Genomic DNA, 22,536 nt, shown 5'->3' on the forward strand with positions numbered 1-22,536 from the left:
GCCTCTACTGCTTTCCCAGGCCATAGCAGAGAGCTGGATCGGAAGTAGGGCAGCCAGGACTCGAACTAGCGTCCATATGGGATGCCGGTGCTGCAGGCTGGGGCTTTAACCCGTTGCGCCACAGCGCGGGCCCCAAGAGGCTTCAGTTTTCACAGGAGCGTGACTTTGTCCAGATTCTCCTAAAACTGGACTCATTGCTTGGAAAGGGGGGACTGTCAAGCCTGATGCTTTTAGTAAGGTTGAATTAAAATAAAAAAATCAGAGCAACGGAAGCTCCATCTCTTCCAATGCCACTGACCGCCAGGGCAGCCTACTGCAACAAGGTGGCCGAGAAAGGTGGACGCCGCCTTGTGACCAGGGTGACCACCGCTCTGATAGCTTTGTTAGACACGCCCTAATATTCCTGTTTGCAAACACACGAAACAACGGGAAAACTATCTCATTAAGCTCTTGAGGCTTCGCTGTTCTCCCTTCACACGTTTTTGCTTCTATCTGAGGTACCAGGGCTGGGTTGCGTAGGAGGTAGAATTCACAGGCATAAACGTATTAACTTGATCGGTATTGGATTTGGTTTCTCCAAGTTTAAGGGGGAAAGAATCTCCATAAAGGAAGAAAACAAGCGGTATAGTGCAGATTAGCTGAATAATAGTATTACCCAAAGTGATAACAAAGACAGCTAGCAATTATTGCATATTTGTGGTGTGCCCAGGACCACGCTAAAGTCTTCCTGTTTGATGGGGTCAAGCCCTTCGTCTCTGCCAGGTTCTGGGGAGGCAGGATAGAGAAGGTGCGTTCTCACTGAGGCCCAGCAGGAGGTGCTGTAGATGAGCGCTCACCCATGGGATTCCACAGCTCTCCCCTGCCGCCCCGGCACCTCCGTTCCTAAGGTAGAGCCCAGAGCAACTTGTGCCTGCGTGAACGCGTGCGTTCTTGCTACCCGTTCCCATTTTTCCAGCTGTAAGTGGAGAAAATGCTTTTAACCTTTCGTTGTCCTTCTTGTAGGATCTTCCTCTCTCCTGCCTCAGACCAAGAACAGGGAACCCCGGAGTGCCTGGAGGGAATGGGGTAGAGCTGACTGGGAAGAGAACCTGCTACTGTTCCTCAGAGGGCCCCAGAGCCACACACAGGGGTAGAGCCTTGCCATGTAGCAGGGTAACCCCCCTTGTCGATCGTGCGTGTGCGTGTGCGAGGACATGATACCTAGTGCAGGAAGCGCCCAGTGCAGGAGGTGGCAGGTGAGGAATGTGTTCTCGTCCTCACTCCCCTCCTGGGAGGGGTGTAACGGGTGGCATTTAGGAAGCCGGGTACCGCTCCTTCATTCCATCGGATGGGACTGATTTCTCACTAGAATCACACAACTTCAGAACTCGGGGTTTATAAAACATCATACAGGTGACAGGCAAGCCATCCGAGGCAGAGATGGATATTCAGCTAATGAAACATCACCGCCAACAGCAAAACGCCAACCTCCGGACCCCTGACTGCTGCTTTGGGGAATGTTAAAATCTGCAAAGATTCCAGCAACTCCAAAAGGCCATTTCTTGGGTAAAATGAAAATGGGGGTCTCATCTCATTAGTCTGCCGCCTCTTCCCAACAGCCCCACATAGGTCATAGTTCAGACTGACAAGAAATGACCATCTGCTCGCCCCAAACAAAAGAGCCTTTGGGTGTTTAGCACACGAAAGGAAACTGGAACTCATGCTTTGTGTCTATTTCTTCCTAACGAAAAAAAAAATTAATAAATAAAATCCACTACAAAAAACCCACACAGAACAGCTTGTGACATAAATTGGAACACTGCTTATGCAATACTACCTGTTATTCGTCCACAGATGGAGACATAGCAAAATTAACGTCTACGCAGGGAAGATCAACTAGTAGGTGAGATCGTAAATATGAAGGAGCAGACAAAAAAAAAAAAAAACATTAAACCTTAAGGCAGCCTTGGTTGAGTTTTCTCTGGTAAAGAAAGTCCTATATATTTCAACGACCAGTGGAGGAATTTAAAAAACAATGAATGAAAAATAAATAGCAAAATAATGTCTTGATAAAGAAATAAGGCTGAGTTTGAGACTCCTACAAGATTAATCCGGATTGGGATTTTAATTTGAGATTAGAAAGCATTCACAGGAACAAAACGGTATAAAGTTAGAGCAGTCTTTCCTCACATACAAAATAAAGATCCCGAAGAATCACCACTACGGTTCACCAGCACTCTTTGGGCTCTTTTTTTCACTTATCGTTGCCTTCGGAGGAGTTACCAGCAAGCTCCGTGGGTGTTTGGGTCACGTGCGGTCGGGCCGGCTTCACAGTGTGGGGACAAACCCACTGTCACGCTCCGATTCTACAGCCCTGTCCGTCATTCTCGCTGGGTCCCCTTACCGGGGGTAGGGATGGGGGTGGGGGGGTCGCCTACAACGCCAGGTGCCAAGCTCTGGTGCCACCCTAAAGCGAATGCCATCTGTCACGGCTGAAAGTCATGCTCTGACAGCAACATCTCAATTACCTTTAATGGACACCCTCTGGGGGTTGGCTTTCCTTCTAGCTTGTCTTGCTCGATCTTCCTGGGTCAGCCTGAAGATGACTCCGTGGTTTTATTCCAGCTCTGGTGCTTTATGCTGACAGCGCAGCTCTGAGACACGAAGAATAAACAGAAACTCTTAAAAAAAAAAAAAAAAAGACAAAAACCAAAAATGTTCAAACCCACAGAGCTCGCGCATGGCGCTGAGAAAGAAATCGCAGGCACTTCCGGCTGGCCACGTTGCTCGCAGGTGGCTTTTCCAAGCCGTTGGCTTCCACTCCTGGCAGACCCCACGCGGCACAAGCCACCAGGTCCCCGGGAACCTTGTTCTCCCAAAGCACCCGTTGGTGGCACTTGTCTTGGTGCAGAAAGTAAAGTCATATCCACCGCCAGCGCGATCTGAGCTCCTTTCAGGGCCGACAGCGGCCACGCCCGGATGCCAGGGGCCACGTCCAGACGCCAAGCTGCGGGACTGCACAACTCCGAAGGGCCCAGGCGGCCACACAGGGCACAGTGGCTGCAGGTGCCATTTCCTCCGCCTGCCTCTCTCCGACTAATCCTTCTCGTGTTAATCCAGCAAAGCACACGTCTCCATCACATCCTAAAGCTACCAGGCTACTGGGATTTTGTGTGTGTGTTTTTTAAATGACTAAACAGTATTCTTTTTTCTTTCTTTTCTTTTCTTTTTTTTTTTTTTTGCGAAAACCTGTGCTAAAAAGGCACTCAATAAAAGTAATCTCACTTTTGTACGTAGCAATGATACCTTGTGTTAGATTCTAAAATTGCAAAACAGGTGACTCACATCTGGATGGAGACACCCCAATTACCCAAGCTCCATCTGCTCTCATTTAAAAAGCGAACCCCTGCTCTGAGGATCGCCAGGCCCCCGGGATGGAGAGCAGGTGCAGCCGGCCCCCCTTCTGCAGCCCCGGAGTCTGGGCGCGGTGCGCTGCCAGGGCGGGGGCAGCCAACGCCTAGGGGCCCAGGGAGGCAGCAGGGCCGGGCTCACTGGCAGCAGCTGTGGGAGCCGAGCCTCCGGGAGACCTGAGTGAAGGAGACGAAGGTGAAGTTCTCGCAGTTCTCCAGCTTGACTTTCTTGGCCAGGTTTGGGACGATGCCCCGCAGGGAGCGCAGGCCCATCCTCTGCTCCTCGTACCACACGCTGCCCATGTCTGCCGCCTCCTTCCTGGCCGTCAGGTAGAAGGGGGACTTGGCCTCCATCTGCGTGGGTGGCCGGTGGATGTACATGTACTTGTATAGGAGGCAGTAGGGGCACTGCTTGTGCCCCCGGGAGTGCTCATGGTAGATCTTCCCGTGACACACCCGGCTGGAGGCGCTGCGGCTCTCCCGCTTCACGCTGTCTGTCCGGGCAAAGTAGGGCTGGTTCTGGGGGTCTTTGAGCAGCTCGATGTCTCCGTACATGAGGTCCGCGTGCTCCTGCAGCGTCCGCATGTTCAGGTACTGGCTGTTGTACTTGACCACGGTGGACAGCAGGGTGATGGGGCTGTCGTCCCCCAGACAGCCGGCCTGCCACATCTCCTCTTCGTCGGAAAGGGAGAAGTAGACGATGTTGCGAGATCGGGCCCCCGACATCCCCGCCTTGCTCAGCACCCACAGCTTCTCCTTGAGTTTCTTGGTGGAAGAGCTGAAGGTGCTGCTGGTGATGGAGAAGCCCACGCCCGCGTTCTTGAGGATGCGGTCCAGGCCCCGGCGGATGGCGTGCAGCGAGGTGGCCAGGAAGTCTGACCCGTCACTCTTCTTGACGGTGACGTAGAAGTTCTCGAGCAGCTCGTTCAACTTCACTGCAGGGATCTCAAAGGAGACAAACACGAGGTTACACACTTGAAGGCGGCCACCCCGCGAGACCCCTCCTCCCTCGTCCTACTCCCAGCCAGGGGCTGCACTGTGCACAGGGTATTTTGTGGCCTCTTGGTGGGCTGCCCCCTTAAGCGTGGTATGCTGGAAAGAGGGGAGCATTTTGGGGCTGGCACTGTGGTGCAGCAGGTTAAAGCCCTAGCCTGAAGCACCGGCATCCCATATGGGCACCGGTTCGAGACCTGGCTGCACCACTTCCAATCCAGCCCTCTGCTATGGCCTGGGATAGCAGTGGAAGATGGCCCAAGTCCTTGGGCCCCTGCACCCACGTGGGAGACCTGGAGGAAGCTCCTGGTTCCTGGCTTCGGATCAGCACTGCTCTGGCTGTTGTGGCCAATTGGAGAGTAAACCAACAGATGGAAGACCTTTCTCTCTCTCTCTCTCTCTGCCTCTCCTCTCTCTGTGTAACTCTGACTTTCAAATAAATAAATAAATCTTAAAAAAAAAAAAGAAAAGAGGAGAGCATTTCAAGCTAGAAGAGCTAGGTTCCACCCTCGGCTCCACCTCAGCTCTCTAAACCTCAGTGTTTCAGTCTGCAAAATAGGACACAACGATCAAAACCTTCTCAAAGGATTGCTGTGATGCTTAAAGTAGGGCATGAAAGGGTTGGTGAACGGTAGTGAACATACAGCATAGTCAAAGGCACACAGTCAAGGGCACTACCAAAAGTTGGTGGTAAAGTCACTGGAAGATCAGTATATTGTGGTGCAAAAAACCTCTCTGACATCCAGGCACGTGTTTGGTGCAGCGTATATTTTTAAAGATTTATATATTTGATTTGAAAGGCAGAGTTACAGAGGGAGAGGGGGAGAGATGAGAGAGAGAGAGAGAGAGAGAGAGAGAGATCTTCCATCTGCTGGTTTACTCCCCAAATGGCTATAGCATCCGGAGCTGGGCTGGTTTGAAGCCAGGAGACAGGAGCTTCTTCCCATTCTCCCACTGGATTGCAGGGGCCCAAGCACTTGGGCCATTTTCCACTGCTTTCTCAGGCCATTAGCAGGGAGTTGGTCAGAAGTGGAGCAGCCTGGGCTCGAAATGGTGCCCATAGGGGATGCTGGTGCTACAGGCCACAGTGCCGGCCCCTGGCGCAGTGTTTAGGACATGCTTGGGATACCCATGCCCCATGCTGGAATGCCTGCGTTCAGGTCCCAGCTCCGCTTCTGATTCTAGTTTCCTGCTAATGCACAGCTGGAAGGCAGCAATGAGACTCAAGTTCTTCCCAGGTCCCTGCGACCCACATGGGAGACTCAGATTGAGCTCTGGGTTCCTGGCTTCAGGCTGGCCCACCCCCGGCTGTCACAAGAGTGAAAGATCTGTTTTCTTTTGCTTTTCAAAAAAAATTTTTTTTAAATCCATGCATATTTTTTCTTAGTATGCAGCATTCCATTAATGTTTTGAAGGGCCCCCCATATGTGTGCATTTCATTTTTTTTTTGCACCAAAACAACAGTATTTTTTTTTTTTTGACAGGCAGAGTGGACAGTGAGAGAGAGACAGAAAGAGAGGTCTTCCTTTTGCCCTTGGTTCACCCTCCAATGGCCGCTGCGGCCGGCGCACTGCGGCTGGCGCGCCGCACTGATCCGAAGACAGGAGCCAGGTGCTTCTCCTGGTCTCCCATGGGGTGCAGGGCCCAAGCACTTGCGCCATCCTCCACTGCACTCCCTGGCCACAGCAGAGAGTTGGCCTGGAAGAGGGGCAATCAGGACAGAATCCGGCACCCCAACTGGGACTAGAACCCGGGGTGCCGGTGCCACAAGGCGGAGGATTAGCCTATTGAGCCGCGGCGCCGGCCCAACAGTATCTTTTAATTCATTTCTTTTGCTATGAGCTTTTTGAAATTCCTTCGTACATGTGTGATATGTGTGTCTACAAATAAACATACACACACAATCAAAAAGTTTATGGAAAATGGATTTAGAAGGTTATTTTGGTGCAAAAAAAATGAATTCTGTGCATATGTGGGGGTCCTTAAAAAAGTTCATGGAATTGGGGCTGGTACTGTGGCACAGTGGGTTAAAGCCCTGGCCCGCAGCGCTGGCATCCCATATGGGTGCCGGTTCTAGTCTCAGCTGCACCACTTCCCATCCAGCTCTTGGCTATGGCCTGGGAAAGCAGTAGAAGATGGCCCAAGTGCTTGGTCCCCTGCACCCGCATGGGAGACCCCTAAGAAGCTCCTGGCTCTTGGCTTCAGCTCAGCTCAGCTCTGGCTGTTGTAGCCATTTGGGGAGTAAACCAGCAGATGGAAGATCTCTCTCTCTCTCTCTCTCTGGCCCTACCTCTCTATGTAACTCTGTTTTTCAAATAAATAAAATATAAATCTTTTTTAAAAAAAGTTCATGGACTTATGAACACCCATTATGAAAAAAACTGTACAAAGATTTCATTTTTTTGCATCAAAATAAGATTTTCAATTGTTTTCCATAAACTTTTTGAGGCATATGTAAATTATTATTACTATTGGATTTTTGTAATTGTAACCGTTCCTTCCTGGAAGGCCCTTTCTTCTCTCTGTTTATAAACCATCGGCTTCCGTCCCCATAGATAAAAATTCAACCCTCCTCTCTGAAGAATTCTTGAGCTAAATCTCTGAATCACTCTGCCTCAGTTTCCCTGGTAGCTGCGCTCAGGCCCTGCTGCTGTTGCTAGGCATGGGGTCGTGGGGAAAGACGACTGACACGAGCATTTTTGCACAGCAAGTGACATTTTCACTTGCATTTATCTGAATGAGTCTTAAATTTCTCTAGCCTAATGATCCATATGGTCTCAATATCAATATTTGTTTAAAAAGATATGAAAAACTAAGTGGCTATACTGACAGGGAGAACTCTTTATTTGAATATGGCAGAGAGAGAAGGAGGCCTAGCTAGAAAGCAAGCTTCATTTATAGGATGTAGCTATGGACGGCAAACCAGACCTCGCTTATAGTCTAATCAGGATGAATACACATTCGAGAACAAAAAGTCTAACTAAAAATTATTTGGCCAGAGTAGGAGCTATACAGGTAACATTCATTCTTCTAACAGCCCTTGTGTCAAACAGAATATCAAAGCTGAACTTAAGTTGATTAAAAATTAACCAAGCTCGTGGCTGGCACTGTAGCATAGCAGGTTAAGCCACTGCCTGCAATGCCAACGTCTCATACGGGCACTGGTTACTGTCTTGGCTGCTCCACTTCTGATCCAGCTCCCTGCTAATGGCCTGGAAAGCAGTAGAAGATGGTGCAAGTGCTTGGGCTCCTTCCACACACAGAGAGACCCAGATGAAGCTCCTGGCTCCTGGCTCTGGGCTCCAGGCTGGCTCAGCCTGGCCACTAAGGTCATTTAGGAAGTGAGCCAGTAGATGGAAGATATTTCTTTCTCTCTCCCTCTGTAACCCTGCCTTTCAAATAAATAAATAAATCCTTAAAAAAAAAAAACAAGCTGAAACTATTACATGTCAAAATGTATGAGATGTTACTGAATATACTCCAACAACCACATGATCTTGACTTTGTGAGAAAACTTTGAGAATAAGCAAACTGATGATTCAGCTTAAAATGCTATCAGGTAAACCACATTCAAAAATAGTACCGGAATCAATAAAAATATAAAATATGCAAGAAGGAACTAGAAAAGATAAAAACTGATGTTTAGGGGCTGGTGCTGTGGCATAGCAGGTAAAGCTGCCGTCTCCAATGCTGGCATTCCATAGGGGCGCTAGGTCAAGTCCTGGCTGCTCCACTTCCAATTCAGCTCTCTGGTATGGCCTGGGAAAGCAATGGAAGATGATCCAAGTGCTTGGGCCTCTGCACCCGTGTGGAAGACCTGGAAGAAGCTCCTGGCTCCTGGCTTCAGGTCGACCCAGCTCTGGCTGTTGTGGCCATTTAAGGAGTGAACCAGCATATGGAAGAACTCTCTCTCTCTCTTTCTGACTTTCTGTAACTCTGCCTTTCAAATAAATCAATAAATCTTTTTGAAAACTGATTTTTAAAAATGAAAATCATGCAATCTTTGGAAAGACCTATAAAGCTGATAAACTTCCAGCAGGTCTGATTGAAAGCACCGGGTTCTAGTCCCGGTCGGGGCACCGATCCTGTCCCGGTTGCCCCTCTTCCAGGCCAGCTCTCTGCTGTGGCCAGGGAGTGCAGTGGAGGATGGCCCAAGTGCTTGGGCCCTGCACCCCATGGGAGACCAGGAGAAGCACCTGGCTCCTGCCATCGGAACAGCGCGGTGCACTGGCCGCAGCACACTACCGCGGCGGCCATTGGAGGGTGAACCAACGGCAAAAGGAAGACCTTTCTCTCTGTCTCTCTCTCTACTGTCCACTCTGCCTGTCAAAAATAAAAAAAAAATAAAAAAAAATAAATAAAAATTAAAAAAAAAAGAAAGAGGAAAAGAAACACACATGTAGACAGTGTTAGGAGTGAGAAAGACAATATCACAGAAAAAGGAAGAGAGCCAAGAACAGGCAAGAGTATCCTATACTTTATGTATATTAATTTGAAAATCTAGGTAACTAAGAAAATTTTCTAGCAAAAAATATGAATTACCAAAGCTGGTCCAATAACAAGTAAAAGATCTAAGTATCTCCAAACAGGAGAAAAGAGTGATATGACTGTCAAAGACAAATATATCACTCCTAAGAAGCTGGCTTTATGGAATCCAACTCTCTTTTGGACTTAAACAGTCTTAGGACAGGTGAAAACCAAAGCTTTTCTTTCTAACCCTAATTTGACCTATACCAAAAACCAAAGCATATGAACATGGATGTAAACTTCCCTAGGTAAAATACAAGTAATTTCTGTTTTGTCACTGCTATGTGAGATAAAGTTTAACACAAAGTAAGGACATGGTTCTGATACGCATCAACTCAAGTCAGTAAGAAACCCTGCAAAGAAAGGGTTGCCTGTATCGTCAAGTCAAACTGACAATCTGCCCTGCACACACACCCCCTTGGCAATGTGCATTTGCTACCCTGCCAATCAGCGGTGGAATCTATTTTTTCCTCCCCTTGAGTCTAGGCTGGCCATGTGACTTATTTTGGCTGCAGAAATGACAATGTGTGAATTCCAAGTCTGGGACTCAAAGGTTCTGCTTAGGTTCTTAGCACATGGTGGTGTCACGTGCTGAGGACCAGTTAGAACACGGGGATATGTGGACAAATTGTCTCCCATTTACTTTCCAGATAACTGCACCCACATGAGTACCCCAAATAAGACCACAAGAGCCACCCGGCTAAGCTCAGCCCAAGATGCTAACCCATTAAACCATGAGCAAATAAAAAGATGGTTGCTTTAAGCCACCAAGGTTCTGTGTGTCATGCAGCAATTGAGAACTGCTACACATTTTTCTGTTCCTCCAGCCTGGTACTCTGTTCTCTTTGTACTATTTCCCAGCCTCACTGACCTTGTCACCTCTCCCCTAAGTCACAGGCCATTTCATTCTTCTATGTCTTCACACGGGCTACATCCTTTGCCTGGAATGCTCTGTCCTCTAACCATCTCTATTTGGAAATCCTTACTGGTTCTTCCAGAGCTAGCCAAAGTTTGCTTTCTATAGGGTTATTCCAGCTTCCTATGCAAAGATGGTCTCCCCTGGGGTCCTAGGGCCTTAACTTAAATTTTTGTTATGATCCTTTCTGTGCTGTGCAGTCTCCTATCTATTCATGTGCTTGTTTCTGGAAGTGTACAGAAAGCTTCCAGAAGGCAATAACTACATCTCATTCATGACTGGGTGTTGAACATCCTAGAAGGCCTGAAATATATAATTGGCTCCCGTGGAACTGATAGATGCGGCTTAAGTCAATGAAATAAACTTGGTGTCAGGAGAGCCCAGCTGACTTAGGACATGGGACCACAGGTTTCAAAATAAAATCACAGCAACAGTGATACCTTTCAGAGAAATATCAAGAAACAAAGTCACATTGTTTGTACACAAGCCCATGTTGGCTGCCTCCATAGTTCCCTCAGACCCAGTTCTGATGCAAGGGACATTTTTCTTCATTGGTCACCCTACACTGATTCACCATGGATTATAAACTTGGCTTCTTTAACATAAAAATGACCAAGAAGGAGTGAGTTGGCCATGAGGCTGATAATCCTAGGTGGGACAGAATAAAATAAAAAACATACTGATGTGTTTGACAACTTCCAAAGTTCTAGAACTATTTATTAATCCTTGACACTTCAAGAGTTAGAAGAAACGTAAAATCAAGAGTTTCTGGAGAATGCCTCACACTGCTCTTTGGGATAGGCTCGTCTGGGGGACAAATAAAGTGGAGAAAATGCTGTGAACTGTAGGTAGTCAAAGAAAAACAAATGGGGGCTGGCGCTGTGGCATAGCAGGTAAAGCTGCTGCCTGCAGTGCCTGCACCCCATATGGGTGACGGTTCGAGTCCCGGCTGCTCCACTTCCGATCCAGCTCCCTGCTAATGTGCCTGGGAAAGCAGCAAAAGATGGCCCAAGTGCTTGGGCCCCTACACCTATGTAGGAGACCTGGAGAAGGCTCCAGGCTCCTAGGTTCGGATCGGCCCAGCTCCAGCCATTGCAGTCATTTGAAGAGTGACCCAGCGGCTGGAAGACCTCTCTCTTTCTCTCTCTCTCTCTGCCTCTCTCTAATTCTGCTTTTCAAATAAATCTTAAAAAAAAAAAAAAAGAAAGAAAGAAAAACAAATGAATCTTGAAGTCACTATTACTGACAGCAAAAATGACTTTGTTTTTGCACTCACCAAGTTACACCTTATTCAGAAAGACAGGTATTGACTTTCAAGATGCTCCGCTTTCTAATGAGCGAGTCTAAGGAACGTTTAAGTCACTGAGAGAGCGACCTTGAGGGAGATGGGCCACTGAGGAGCAGATCACACCTCGGACGATAACTTGTAGGGAAAATACCACACAGAGCACGGAGATCATAGGGAGACCCTCAGTGCACACGATGCTGGTTTATTATGACATTTGGAAGTCGGATTTGACGCCAGGCCCAGCAGCTGCCAAACATAACCAAGAACTAACATCCGCCGCTGTATCTACGTTGAAAGACACACCTAGAGAAGTGAGATTAGACAGAATGCACGCCTGATGCTACAATTCCTCCCTGTCGCTAGAGGCTGGGGAATTCGCTCAGATTCTGGCTTCTAATCCGAGTTGTCCATGTGAGTGGATTACAGAAGACTGGGATGTGACTTTCTTCTCGCTCATTTTCCTCTAGAGAACAGGGCCAACTAAGAACCCGCGGGACCTGGACGTGGGAATAAGGTGCACTGTGCTGGGCGGCCCTGGGAAGCAGCGGACACTAAGTCATCGGAGATGTGGCGCAGTGAGACTCTTTCCATGGATTCCTGCATGGGAATGCACAAGTCCCCAGTAACAGACAACGGTCTCCGTGGAGATTTCACAGAGCATGGAAGACAACACTTGCTGACCTACAGAAGGCTGGCGGGGCAGGAGAAGTGGGGTGGTGAGGTGGGGTCAGTGAGAATAGGGGAATTTTGAGACGATTAACCATCGTGTATTAATGACTGCTTTCAGTTATTACTAAAAAGGAAACAGTTACCTTTTTAATTATTTGGATCTTTAAACATTGTGGTAAAATATACATAATATAAAATTTACCACGTTAACCACTATGGATGCAAATTCAGTGGCGGTGACAGCATTCACAATGTTGTGATCACCACCAACTCTCCATTTCCAGAACTTCTTCATCAGTCTGAACAGAAACTCTGTGCCCGTTGAATTACTCCCCATTTCCTCTTCCTCAGGCCCTGGTCACCTCCACCCTTTCTGCCTCCTGGATTTGCCACTTCTAGGTACTCCCCATAAGCAGAGTCACACCTAGCTGGCCTTCTGTGGCTGACTGACTTGTAATTTTGTTTCACCTAGCTTAACACTGTCAAGGTTCACCCACGCTGCAGCACTTGTCAGCGCTACATTGCTTTGTATTGCTCAATAATATTACACTGCTTGGCTGTGATATCTTTTGTTAACTTATCTGTTGATAGACGTCTGGGCTGTTTCCACATTTTGGCTGTTGAACACTTCAGTGAATATCTCTGTGTATCTTTCTAATGGAAATGTGTTTTTACTCTTCTTGGGTATATCCCCTAAGAGTGGAATTGCTTGGTGACACAGTAAGTCCACGTTTAACTTTAGAGCAACTACCAAAGAAAAGGCATCATTTCACTTTGCCATTTAAAGTCTTTATAAAAGTTACAAATTTCTTTCGCTTCACACTAACCCTCATTATCATCTGTTCTTAAAAAACTTATTGGGTGTGAAGTGGAATTTCATGTGGTTTTGATGTACAGTCCATTGACTATCTTTTCATTTGCTTATTGGCCAACTGTTTATCTTGGGAGAAATGTCTATTTGGATCTTTTGCTCACTTCAAAAATGAGTGGTCCTTTTGCCGTGGAGTTCTTCATAGTTGCTTCATATATTTTAGATACAAAGATCCATATGAGATACATGATTTGTAAATATATTCACCCATTCAGTTGGTTGTTTTTTTACTTTCTCAATTGTGTATTTTGAAGCACAAGTTTTAAATTTTAATGACTCCACTTTACCTGGTTTTTCTTTGGTTGCTTATGTTTTTTAGTGTCATACTAAGAAACCGTTTTCTATTCTAAGATCATGAAGATTTTCTCCTGTTTTTTTCTAAGGATTTTACAGAACCAGTGCTTATATTTAGGTCTTTGGTCCATTTTGAGTTAATCTGGGTAAGTGGTTTGACATAGGACTATGACTTAAATATTTTGCATTGGATACCTAAATATCCCAGCATCAATTATTGAAGACTATTCTTTGTCCATTGGGTTTTCATGCTGTTGTCGAAATCAACAAAGCATCAATATGAGGGTTTATTTCTGAATTCTCAATTCTATTCCATTAATCTATCTGTATGGTGTCAGTAGTACATGGTCTTTATTTCCAGCTTTGTAATAAGTTTCGAAATGAGAAGAGTAAATTCTCCAATTTTGTTTTTCTTTCTCCAGATTATTTTGGCTATTCTGGGTTACTTATATTTCCATACGAATTTTAGGATCAGTTTTCACTTTCTGAAAAAGAGGTAGCTGGGATTTTGATAGCAATTGTGCTGGTTCTGTGGACAGTTTACAGGACTACTGCCATTTTAACAAGATTAAGTCTTTCAATCCTTGAACACTAGTTTTCTTCCCAAATATTTAAGTTTTTAACTTCTATTAATAGTCTTGGGGGCCAGCACTGTGGCTCAGTGGGTTAGGCTGCCAGCTGCAGTGTCAGCATACCATATGGGCGCCGGCTCCTATCCCAGTTGTTCTACTTCCAATCTAGCTCCCTGCTATTGCGCCTGGGAAAGCAGCAGAGGATGGCTCAAGTCCTTGGGCCCCTGCACCCATGTGAGAGACCCAGAGGAGGCTCCTGGCTCTTGTCTGGCCCAGACCCAGCTGTTGCAGCCATCTGGGGAGTGAAACAAATGGAAGACCTCTCTTTCTCTCTCCTTCTCTTTCTACAATTATGTCTTTCCAAAAATAAAAAAAAATCTTTAAAAAAAAATACTGCTTTGTGGTTTGCAGTATATATATTCTGGAACTTCTTTTGTCAAATTTATTCCTAAATGTTTTACTTTTCTGATGCTAAAAAATTACATAATTTTGGTTTATAGAGATACATTATAAAAATGTAAAATTTCTGTATATCGATGTGATATCCAATAACTTGGCTGAATTTATTTATTAGTTCCAAGTGGCCTCCAGTGGCTTCCTGAGGCTTTTCTATGTGTACCATCAAGCCACTTGCAGAAAGAGGCACTTAACATTTTGTTTTCCATTCTGGAAGTCTATAATTTCACTCTATTGCTTAGTTGCCCTGGTTTGAACCTCCAGCGCAATGTTGAATAAAAATGGTGAGAAGAGACATTCTTGTCTTATTCCTGACCTTAAGGAGAAAACATTCCGTCTTTCACCAGTAAATGTGACAGTAGGCCAGCTGTAGCTTTTCCACACACGCTCAGGTTCAGAAAGGTCACTTCTATTTCTGGCCTGTAGGATTTCTGGTTTTGGTTATAGCATGAAAGGGTGCTGGATTTTCTCAAATGCTCTTCCTGCACTTATTGACATGATCACACAACTTTGTCCTTGATTTTCAGATGCTAAACCAACCTTACCTTCCTGAGGTAAAGCCCACTTGATCCTGGTGTATAGTCCTTGTCCTACGTACTGGGTTCAATTTGCTGCTATTTGATGGAAGAGCTTCTGTGCCTATTCATGGCAGGCATTGATCTGTAGTTTTCTTAGAGTATCTTCGTCTGGTTTTGGTACCGGGGTAATACTGGCCTCGCAGAACGAGTTGGGAAGTGTTTCTTCCTCTTCTGTTTTTTGGAAAACTTTTGGAAGAACTGGTATTCACCAGTGAAGCTGTCGAGGTCTGTGCTTTTTTTGTGCAGAGAGCTTTGTTGTTACAAATTCATTCTCTTTACTTATTACAAGTCTATCATATTCTTTTTTATTTCTTCTTGAATCTTTTTTTGGTAGTTTGTGTCTTTGTAAGAATTTGTTCATCTAAATTGCCACATTTTTTGGCTGACAGTTGTTCATAGTATTCCTTTATAAGACGTTTTATTTCTGATGAGGTTGGCAGCACTATCCCCTCTCTTATTCCTGGTCGTACAATCTGAGTCTCTATTCTGTTCACTATAGCCGCTCTTAAATGTCAGAATTCCCACGCTATCCGTGCCTCATCCTGGATGGTTTCTTCAGATCTTACTTACAACTTCCTATTTTTTCATCAGAGTCTAAACCTGCTTCTTAAGTCAATAAATTTCTATTTCAACAGTATATTTTTTATTTCTTGAGTCTGTTTCTTTCTTATTCATTGGTTTTAGAGTCTTCCCCCTTTTAAACGTAAGCATTTAAAACAAATTTTTTTCCTAAACATTGCTTTAGCTATATCCCCAACATTATAAGACATTATTCTGAAAATAATTTAATTTCCATTGATTTTCATGCATTTATAACTTCCTTTGAGATTTCTTCCTGTCCAGGGGTTATATAGTCCTGTATTATCTTCCAAGTAATAGGAACTTTCTAGTTAGCTACCTGTAGTCAGTTTATAACAGTTCTGTTGTGTTCCGAGGCCATACCCTGTATAATTTCAATCTTATTCAATTGAGACTTGTTTTAATGACACAGAGTATGATCTATGTTGATATTTCACATGCATGTGGAAAGAATGTGTACTTTGTAGTGTTATATAAATGTCAAAAAGGTAAAGTCAGGTTGATAGTATTGTTTAAGTCCTTCTCTTTACTGATCTTCTGTCTACCTGTTCTGTAAGTTATCACCAGCAAAGCATCTAATTAAAAGTGAATTGGCCAAGCTAAATTGTGGATTTTTTTATTTTTCCTTTAGGTTTTCTCTTCTTTTTTATTTTTCTAAAAGACTTATTCATTTATTTGCAAGACAGAGTGACAAAGAGACAAGGAGAGACACAAGAGATATTCTATATATCTTTTCTATCCCCTGTTTTACTCTCCTAAATACCCATGGTAACCAGAGCTGGGACAGGCTGAAGCCAGAAACCAGAAACTCCTTCCAGATCTCCCACATGGGGGGCAGGAACCCAAGCGCTTGGGCCATCATCTGCTGCCTCCCAGGTGCCTTTTCAGGAAGTTGGATCAGAGTACGGTCAGGACTTGACCCCAGGCACTCCAATACGGATGCACGTATGGAAGCAGCAGCTTAACCCGCTGTGTCACTGCGCTGGCTCCTGTGCTCTGTTTTGAAGTGCGTACTTTTTTTTTTTTTTTTTTTGGACAGGCAGAATTAGACAGTGAGAGAGAGAGACAGAGAGAAAGGTCTTCCTTTTCTGTTGGTTCACCCCCCCAAAATGGCCACCACAGCCAGCGTACTGCGCCGATCTGAAGCCACTAGCCAGGTGCTTCCTCCTGGTCTCCCATGCGGGTGCAGGGCCCAAGCACTTGGGCCATCCTCCATTGCCCTCCTGGGCCACAGCAGAAAGCTGGACTGGAAGAGGAGCAACCGGGACAGAATCTGGCACCCTAACCGGGACTAGAACTCGGGGTGCCGGCGCCGCAGGTGGAGGATTAGCCTAGTGAGCCGTGGCGCCGGCCTGAAGTGCATACATTTTAAGATCTTCACGCTTTCCTGATGAATGGACCTCTCCATCATTATGAAATTTCCCTCCTTATTTCTGTTAGAATTCCTTCCCTGCAGGTCTTCTTTGTCTGACATTAACAGCCACTCAGGTTCCCCAGGACTAATGTTTGCGTACTGTATGTATCTTTCTCCCGTCCTGCCTTCAACTTTTCCGTCTTTATATTTAAAGAGAGATGCATTTGGTGCATAGTTGGTTCTTGCTTTAAAAAAAAATCCAGTCTGATAATTTCTCTCTTTTGATTGTCATATTTAGAGCATTTCCATTTAATATAATCATCAAAATGGCTGGGCTTCAAGCTACCACTTTGCTATCTGTTCTCTATTTGTTCCACTGGTTCTTTGTTCTTTTCTTCTGCTTCTTTGCATGCCTTCTTTTGGATTGAGAACTTTCTACAATTTCATTTATTTCCATGTAAGGGTTGTCAGCTCCATATCTTTGTTTTATATATTGAGTCTTTCCCATAAGATTTGTAAATATATATTTAACTTATTACAGTCTACCTTCAAATACGATACACTGTTCCACATATTGCTAGGAACTTACAACATTACAGATTATCTCCTACACCTTTTCCGTCATGCCACTGTTGTCATGCGTTTTTCCCTTCCACAGATAACATATAAACATCACTATATATTGTTACTGATTTTGGTTTAAACATTTAACTAATTTTTTTAGGGAAATTAAAATGCAAAAAATGTTTCAAGTATTTTTCATTCTTCTGTGAGGTGCAAGCTTCTATGTGGTATAACTGCGCTTGTGCCTGAAGCTTCCTTTAACATTTATTGTTGTGTAGTTCTTTGGTGATGAATTCTCTGATATTTGTCTTGTCTGAAAAGGTCATCATTTTACCTTCGTTTGTATTCTGAGTATAAAATTCGAAGTTGGCAGTTGCTGCTGTCAGCTCATTAAAGATGCCATTTCATTGTCTTCTGGCTTCTGTATAGTATCTAATGAGAAGTTCTTCTTTTTCCTCTTTTCTGCATCAATCTAATTTTTTAATTCCATTTTATCTTGTTATTTTTCATTTCAAAAGCAAACCATCTTTGAAAAGAAATTAAATTTAAAAATAAATATATTTAGCATTTAGGAGCAGGTGCTGGTGTAGTGAGTAGGATACTGCTTGGGATCACTACATCCCACCCTGGCATGCCTGCTCCACTCTCGATTCCAGCTTCCTGCTAATGTGCACCCGCGGATGCAGCAGGAGATGGCACGAGTACTTGCGTCCCCCTCATCCATGTGGGAGCCCTAGGCTGAATTCCCCGCTCTTGACTGCCTGGTCCAACTCCAGCTGTTGTGGGCATCTGGTGCACAAGTGGACAGGAGATTCCTCCCTCTCTTCTCCTTCCTTCCCCCATGATCACCACTTCATGGTCTCCATTCTTTTGTTTAGAAGCATATGCCCCTATGGTATCATCCTGCTTCTGCCTGAGGATGAAAGAATTTTTCATTTTCTGACACATTGAAAGTCTTTATTTCATGTTTGTTTCTGGAAGATATTTTCACTGGGGATACTGAACATTTTTCTATCAATAATTTAATGAAGTTGCTCTGTTATCCGTCCTCCCTTTATTCATTCATTCCTATCTCCCTCTCAAGTAAATAATTTTATTTTATTTTTTTTAATTTTTGACAGGCAGAGTGGACAGTGAGAGAGAGAGAGACAGAGAGAAAGGTTTTCCTTTTGCCGTTGGTTCACCCTCCAATGGCCGCAGCGGTAGCGCGCTGCGGCCGGCGCACTGCGCTGTTCCGATGGCAGGAACCAGGTGCTTCTCCTGGTCTCCCATGGGGTGCAGGGCCCAAGCACTTGGGCCATCCTCCACTGCACTCCCGGGCCACAGCAGAGAGCTGGCCTGGAAGAGGGACAACCTGGAGAGGATCGGTGCCCCAACCGGGACTAGAATCCGGTGTGCCGGCGCCTTAAGGCGGAGGATTAGCCTGTTGAGCCACGGTGCCGGCCTCAAGTAAATAATTTTTAAAACCATAAATTTACTCTTAGGATTCTCATTTCCAGTGTTCTTCGATGCTTTTATTTTATTTTTTTTAAGATTTATTTGAAAAACAGAGTGACAGAGAGGAAAAGAACAACAGGTAGAGATCTGCCATCTACTACCTCCCTCTGCAATTCGCAGCAATGGCCAGGGACGGGCCAGGCTGAACCCAGGAGCCTGGGACTCTCTCTGGGGCTCTCCGCCTGGGTAGCAGTGGCCCAAATACTTGGGCCATCATCACTGCCTACCCAGGTGCATTAGCTGGGAACTGGAGAGGAGGTGGAGAGTGTAGGACTCCAAGGAACGCTCCAACATGGGATGCCAGCATTGCAAGTGCTAGCTTACCACCCTGTGCAACAACACCAACCCTACAACCAGCATTTGAGTGTGCTAAAAGCCAGCTTATGCCATGGACTAGAATCTCTTTAGGATCCTTTCAGGGTCTTCCTGTTAATCAAGGATTCTCTGATTCATCGCCCTGTGTCTTCCCTTCCTTAATCATGTTACCGACAGAAGCCCGCAGGGAACCCTGCCTTTCAGATGCCTCGCTCACCACTCCGGTTCCACCTCTTCTTCCCCACGGATGTTCCCCTTTCTTTCTGCAGCCACAGTAGAAAGGGCCCTCACGCCACCGACTGCACTGCACTGCCAGAAGTAGAAACCTGGGTTTCCTGCTTCATCTCTTGTTGATCGCCCACACACATGACCGAACTCTGAGCCCTCATCGGCCCTATGGCTTCAATGAGGACCTCTCTCTTCAAGAACTTTACATCTGAACTTCCAGCTTTAACAGTTCTAACCCCTGTTTAAAGTCCCACATTCACAGGGCCGGTGTTGTGGTGCAACAGGTTAAGCCACTTGCTTGGGACTCCCACGTCCCCTAGCGGAGTGACAACTTGAGTCCTGGCTCCCCCGCTTCTGATCCAGCTTCCCGCTAACGTGTCCTGGGAGGCAGCGGATGAGGGCTGTGCTTGGGCCCCTGCCACCCATGTGGGAGACTCAGATGGAATTCTGGGATCCGGTCTTTGGCCTGACCCAGCCCTGGCTGTTGCAGACATTTGGGAAGTGAAGCAGTCTATGGAAATCTCTCTCCCCCCATCATTCTGCCTTTCAAGTAGATAAAAATAAACTTTAAAAAAATACCCTACATTTCCAATCACTTATTGGACATGTCCACCTGGGCACCTGATTCAGACCCAATATATCCAAATCAAAATACAGCATCGTTCTGTTCTGTCTCCACATGTCCAAGATTTTGTTCTTCCATTCAAAAACCTCAAATGTTTCAAGTTGGAGGAGATCTTTTTAAAAATTTTATTTTATTTATTTGATAGGTAGAGTTACAGAATGAAAGAGGGAAAAGTGCAAAGAGAAAGAGAGAGAAAATCTTCCATTTGCTGGTTCACATCCCAAATGGCCACATGGCCAGAGTTGGACCAAGCCAAAACCAGGAGCCAGGAACTTCTTCAGGGTCTCCCGCATGGGTGCAGCGGCTCAAGCCCTTGGACCATCTTCCACTGCTTTCCCAGGCATATTAGCAGGGAGCTGGATAGGAAATGGAGCAGCCAGGTCTCAAACCAGCACCCATATGGGATGCCAGCATTGCAGGTGGGGCTCTAGCTGCTGCACCACAGTGCTGGCCCCTCGAGGGATCATTTACAAATGGGGAGATGGGAAGACCCAGGACACCAAATAAAAACAAAAACAAGAAACTCCCCATTTGCCTGTGTTTATAAGATTTTTAGCTGGGTGCTTGAGGATGATCAAAATCTGGTTGTATAGTCCCCTATACCCATGTATCCAAGAAGCCTCTGTTGTAGGCGAGAGGGTTTTTTGGTCCAAATTTGCTTGTCCTCAGGTCACTCACCCTAGAAGACTCTTGCCTTCATCTACTTCTGGCATCCCACCTCTCCCTGGAAATATGGCTTGAATATCAATTCTCTCTCAGTTGAAATTACTTTATCCATCTGAACCTTTCAGGCATTTCTGATCTACAAATTCATAGAACACCTACTCAATCCTGCTGTGTATTAGGAAGATCATTCTTTGTATTTTATGTTCTCTCAAAGTCTCCCCAGGCAGAAAGCTACTGTTCTGGGTCCCCCCTCAATGCTTAACACAGTGCCTGGCCCTCGGAAGCTCAGAGAAGTTTGCTGAAAGAAGAAGTAAACTCAAGAGCCCCTTACCTTGGTGATGTCCGTGTGGTCTTTCAGCCCGTTGGTCATGCACCAGTATCGCCACACGTTCAGGGCGTAGCGCGTGGCTTTGGTAGTATTTGGGCTTACTGCACTGGTACACAGATCATTCAAGTCATCATTAACATTAAATACAGGGAATTTGTTCAGCTTAGTAGAATAAGCTAGAAACAAAAACAATAAAAGCATTAAAATAATTTACCATTGCCTTCTTCAGAGAATTATATCTTGGGATCATGTTAAATAACAGAGAATGCCTAAGAGACAATTCATTTAAATGGAATGTCTATCAAGTATACACATAGTAGAATAAACAAAGTACGGAACAAAATTTCTAGCATGGAATCAATGCAGCAAAATTCATTTAATCATCACTATTTTGCCACAAATACTAACTGATGCATTAATGCAGGCATTCCAATAACAGAAGAGGGGAAATGAATGCCAAAAACCAGAAAATGTTCTATCCAAATTTTCCACTGGGGAAAAAAAATTAGCGTTTCTAGTAAGAACAAGATAGATGGAAGGAAGAAGGAGGGAAAGAAGGGAAAAATTATACTTCCTCATCCCACAAAGGGCTGGCATTTCTTCACAATATACAGGTACAATGTGTGCCATCGTGGGCATCCTTAAATTAAGTGGTGTTAGCATTTTCTTTAATTCTTTTCATACATTACTAAAGAAAGCCCTGATTCTGTAACCCATCCACTCACTTGGAGCCAGAATGGAAGTTCAAGGGGAAAGAGGGAGGAAGACTCGAGGGACCACCTGTCCTCAGAGGAGAGGGATCATATTTTAAATCGCCCAAGTGACCTCAGATGAAGACCAGACTGCCTCCGTGTGTCTACTTCATGTGTCGGTTGCCAAAGAGATAACCAAGTCTGTAACCATTAGCTGGCCTCTTTTTCCACTCTGTGATCTGCTAAAACCAGGCTTAACCTGTTCAAACAGTCATCTTTGGGTAGAAAACCAAGGCGGACTATCCCAGTAAATATTACCCGCCTGTACTGTACCTAACAGTCTTCACCCTGTCTGTATTCAAACAGGGCACTCAACTGCTAGGCCTCCGAGGCGTCAGATGAGAAGTTCATGCAGTTATCAAGGGGATAGGAAAGCTGTGTTCCCTGTACCCAACGACCCACCTCATCTGTCACTGCTCCCACTGAGGAACTCCTCTATCCCACACCGCCAGTCTGCTGCCGTCCCCCATGTCCACCTGCACACCAGGACACCCACCCCACACCTTCCACACACAGCCAGAGCAATCTCCCCGTGGTTGTTGTGCCAGTCAGAATACAATCATTTTCAAACCCAAAGTGTGGTTTCTACACCATTCCTCACACCAATCCAACTCCCTTACTCTCTCCTTTAGTGTGTACCACACACACACACACACACACGTGTGCACACATGCACACCATCCACAGAAGAGCTCTTCACTTGGCTGCCGGGCTCCTTGAGACTGTGCCTTCCCCCTTAAAGTCTCGATGCCCCCAGAACAGATGAGCACACACAGTGTGCCTTAATAAATGCTCTTAGCAAGAGAGGGCTAAACAATGCTGGCAGTGCCGACTAAAGCACACCCATCCTGTAGGCATAATCTCTCACCATCCCCACAAATACAGTTATCTTGCCTGATAGCAATGAAAGGACTCTAGTATAAAACTTATTATTGGGGCTGGCACTGTGGCATAGCAGAAAAAGCTGCCGCCTGCAGTGCCAGCATCCCAAATGGGGGCTGTTCAAGACCTGCCTGCTTCATGTCCAATCCAGCTCTCTGCTATGGCCTGGGAAGGCAGTGGAAGATGGCCCAAG

At 45.5% G+C, this 22,536-nt stretch overlaps 1 protein-coding gene across 3 annotated transcripts in view; it reads right to left on the reverse strand.

Annotated features, from left to right (window-relative positions):
- Positions 1–213: 213 nt before the first annotated feature.
- Positions 214–22,536, reverse strand: part of KIAA1958 (KIAA1958 ortholog) — a 170,623-nt gene continuing 148,300 nt past the window's right edge. For 2 of the 3 annotated variants that reach the window (XM_062207741.1, XM_062207742.1), the window contains 2 exons: positions 20,713–20,885; positions 214–4,334 (listed from right to left, as the gene is read on the reverse strand). In XM_062207741.1, coding sequence (XP_062063725.1) covers positions 3,528–4,334; positions 20,713–20,885 — 980 coding nt within the window. In that variant the 3' untranslated portion in view covers positions 214–3,527. The remainder of the gene's footprint in view (positions 4,335–20,712; positions 20,886–22,536) is intronic. The other variant, XR_009867598.1, reaches the window with a different exon arrangement.

This window comes from Lepus europaeus, chromosome 12, assembly GCF_033115175.1.
Source record: "Lepus europaeus isolate LE1 chromosome 12, mLepTim1.pri, whole genome shotgun sequence".
NCBI lineage: Eukaryota > Metazoa > Chordata > Mammalia > Lagomorpha > Leporidae > Lepus > Lepus europaeus.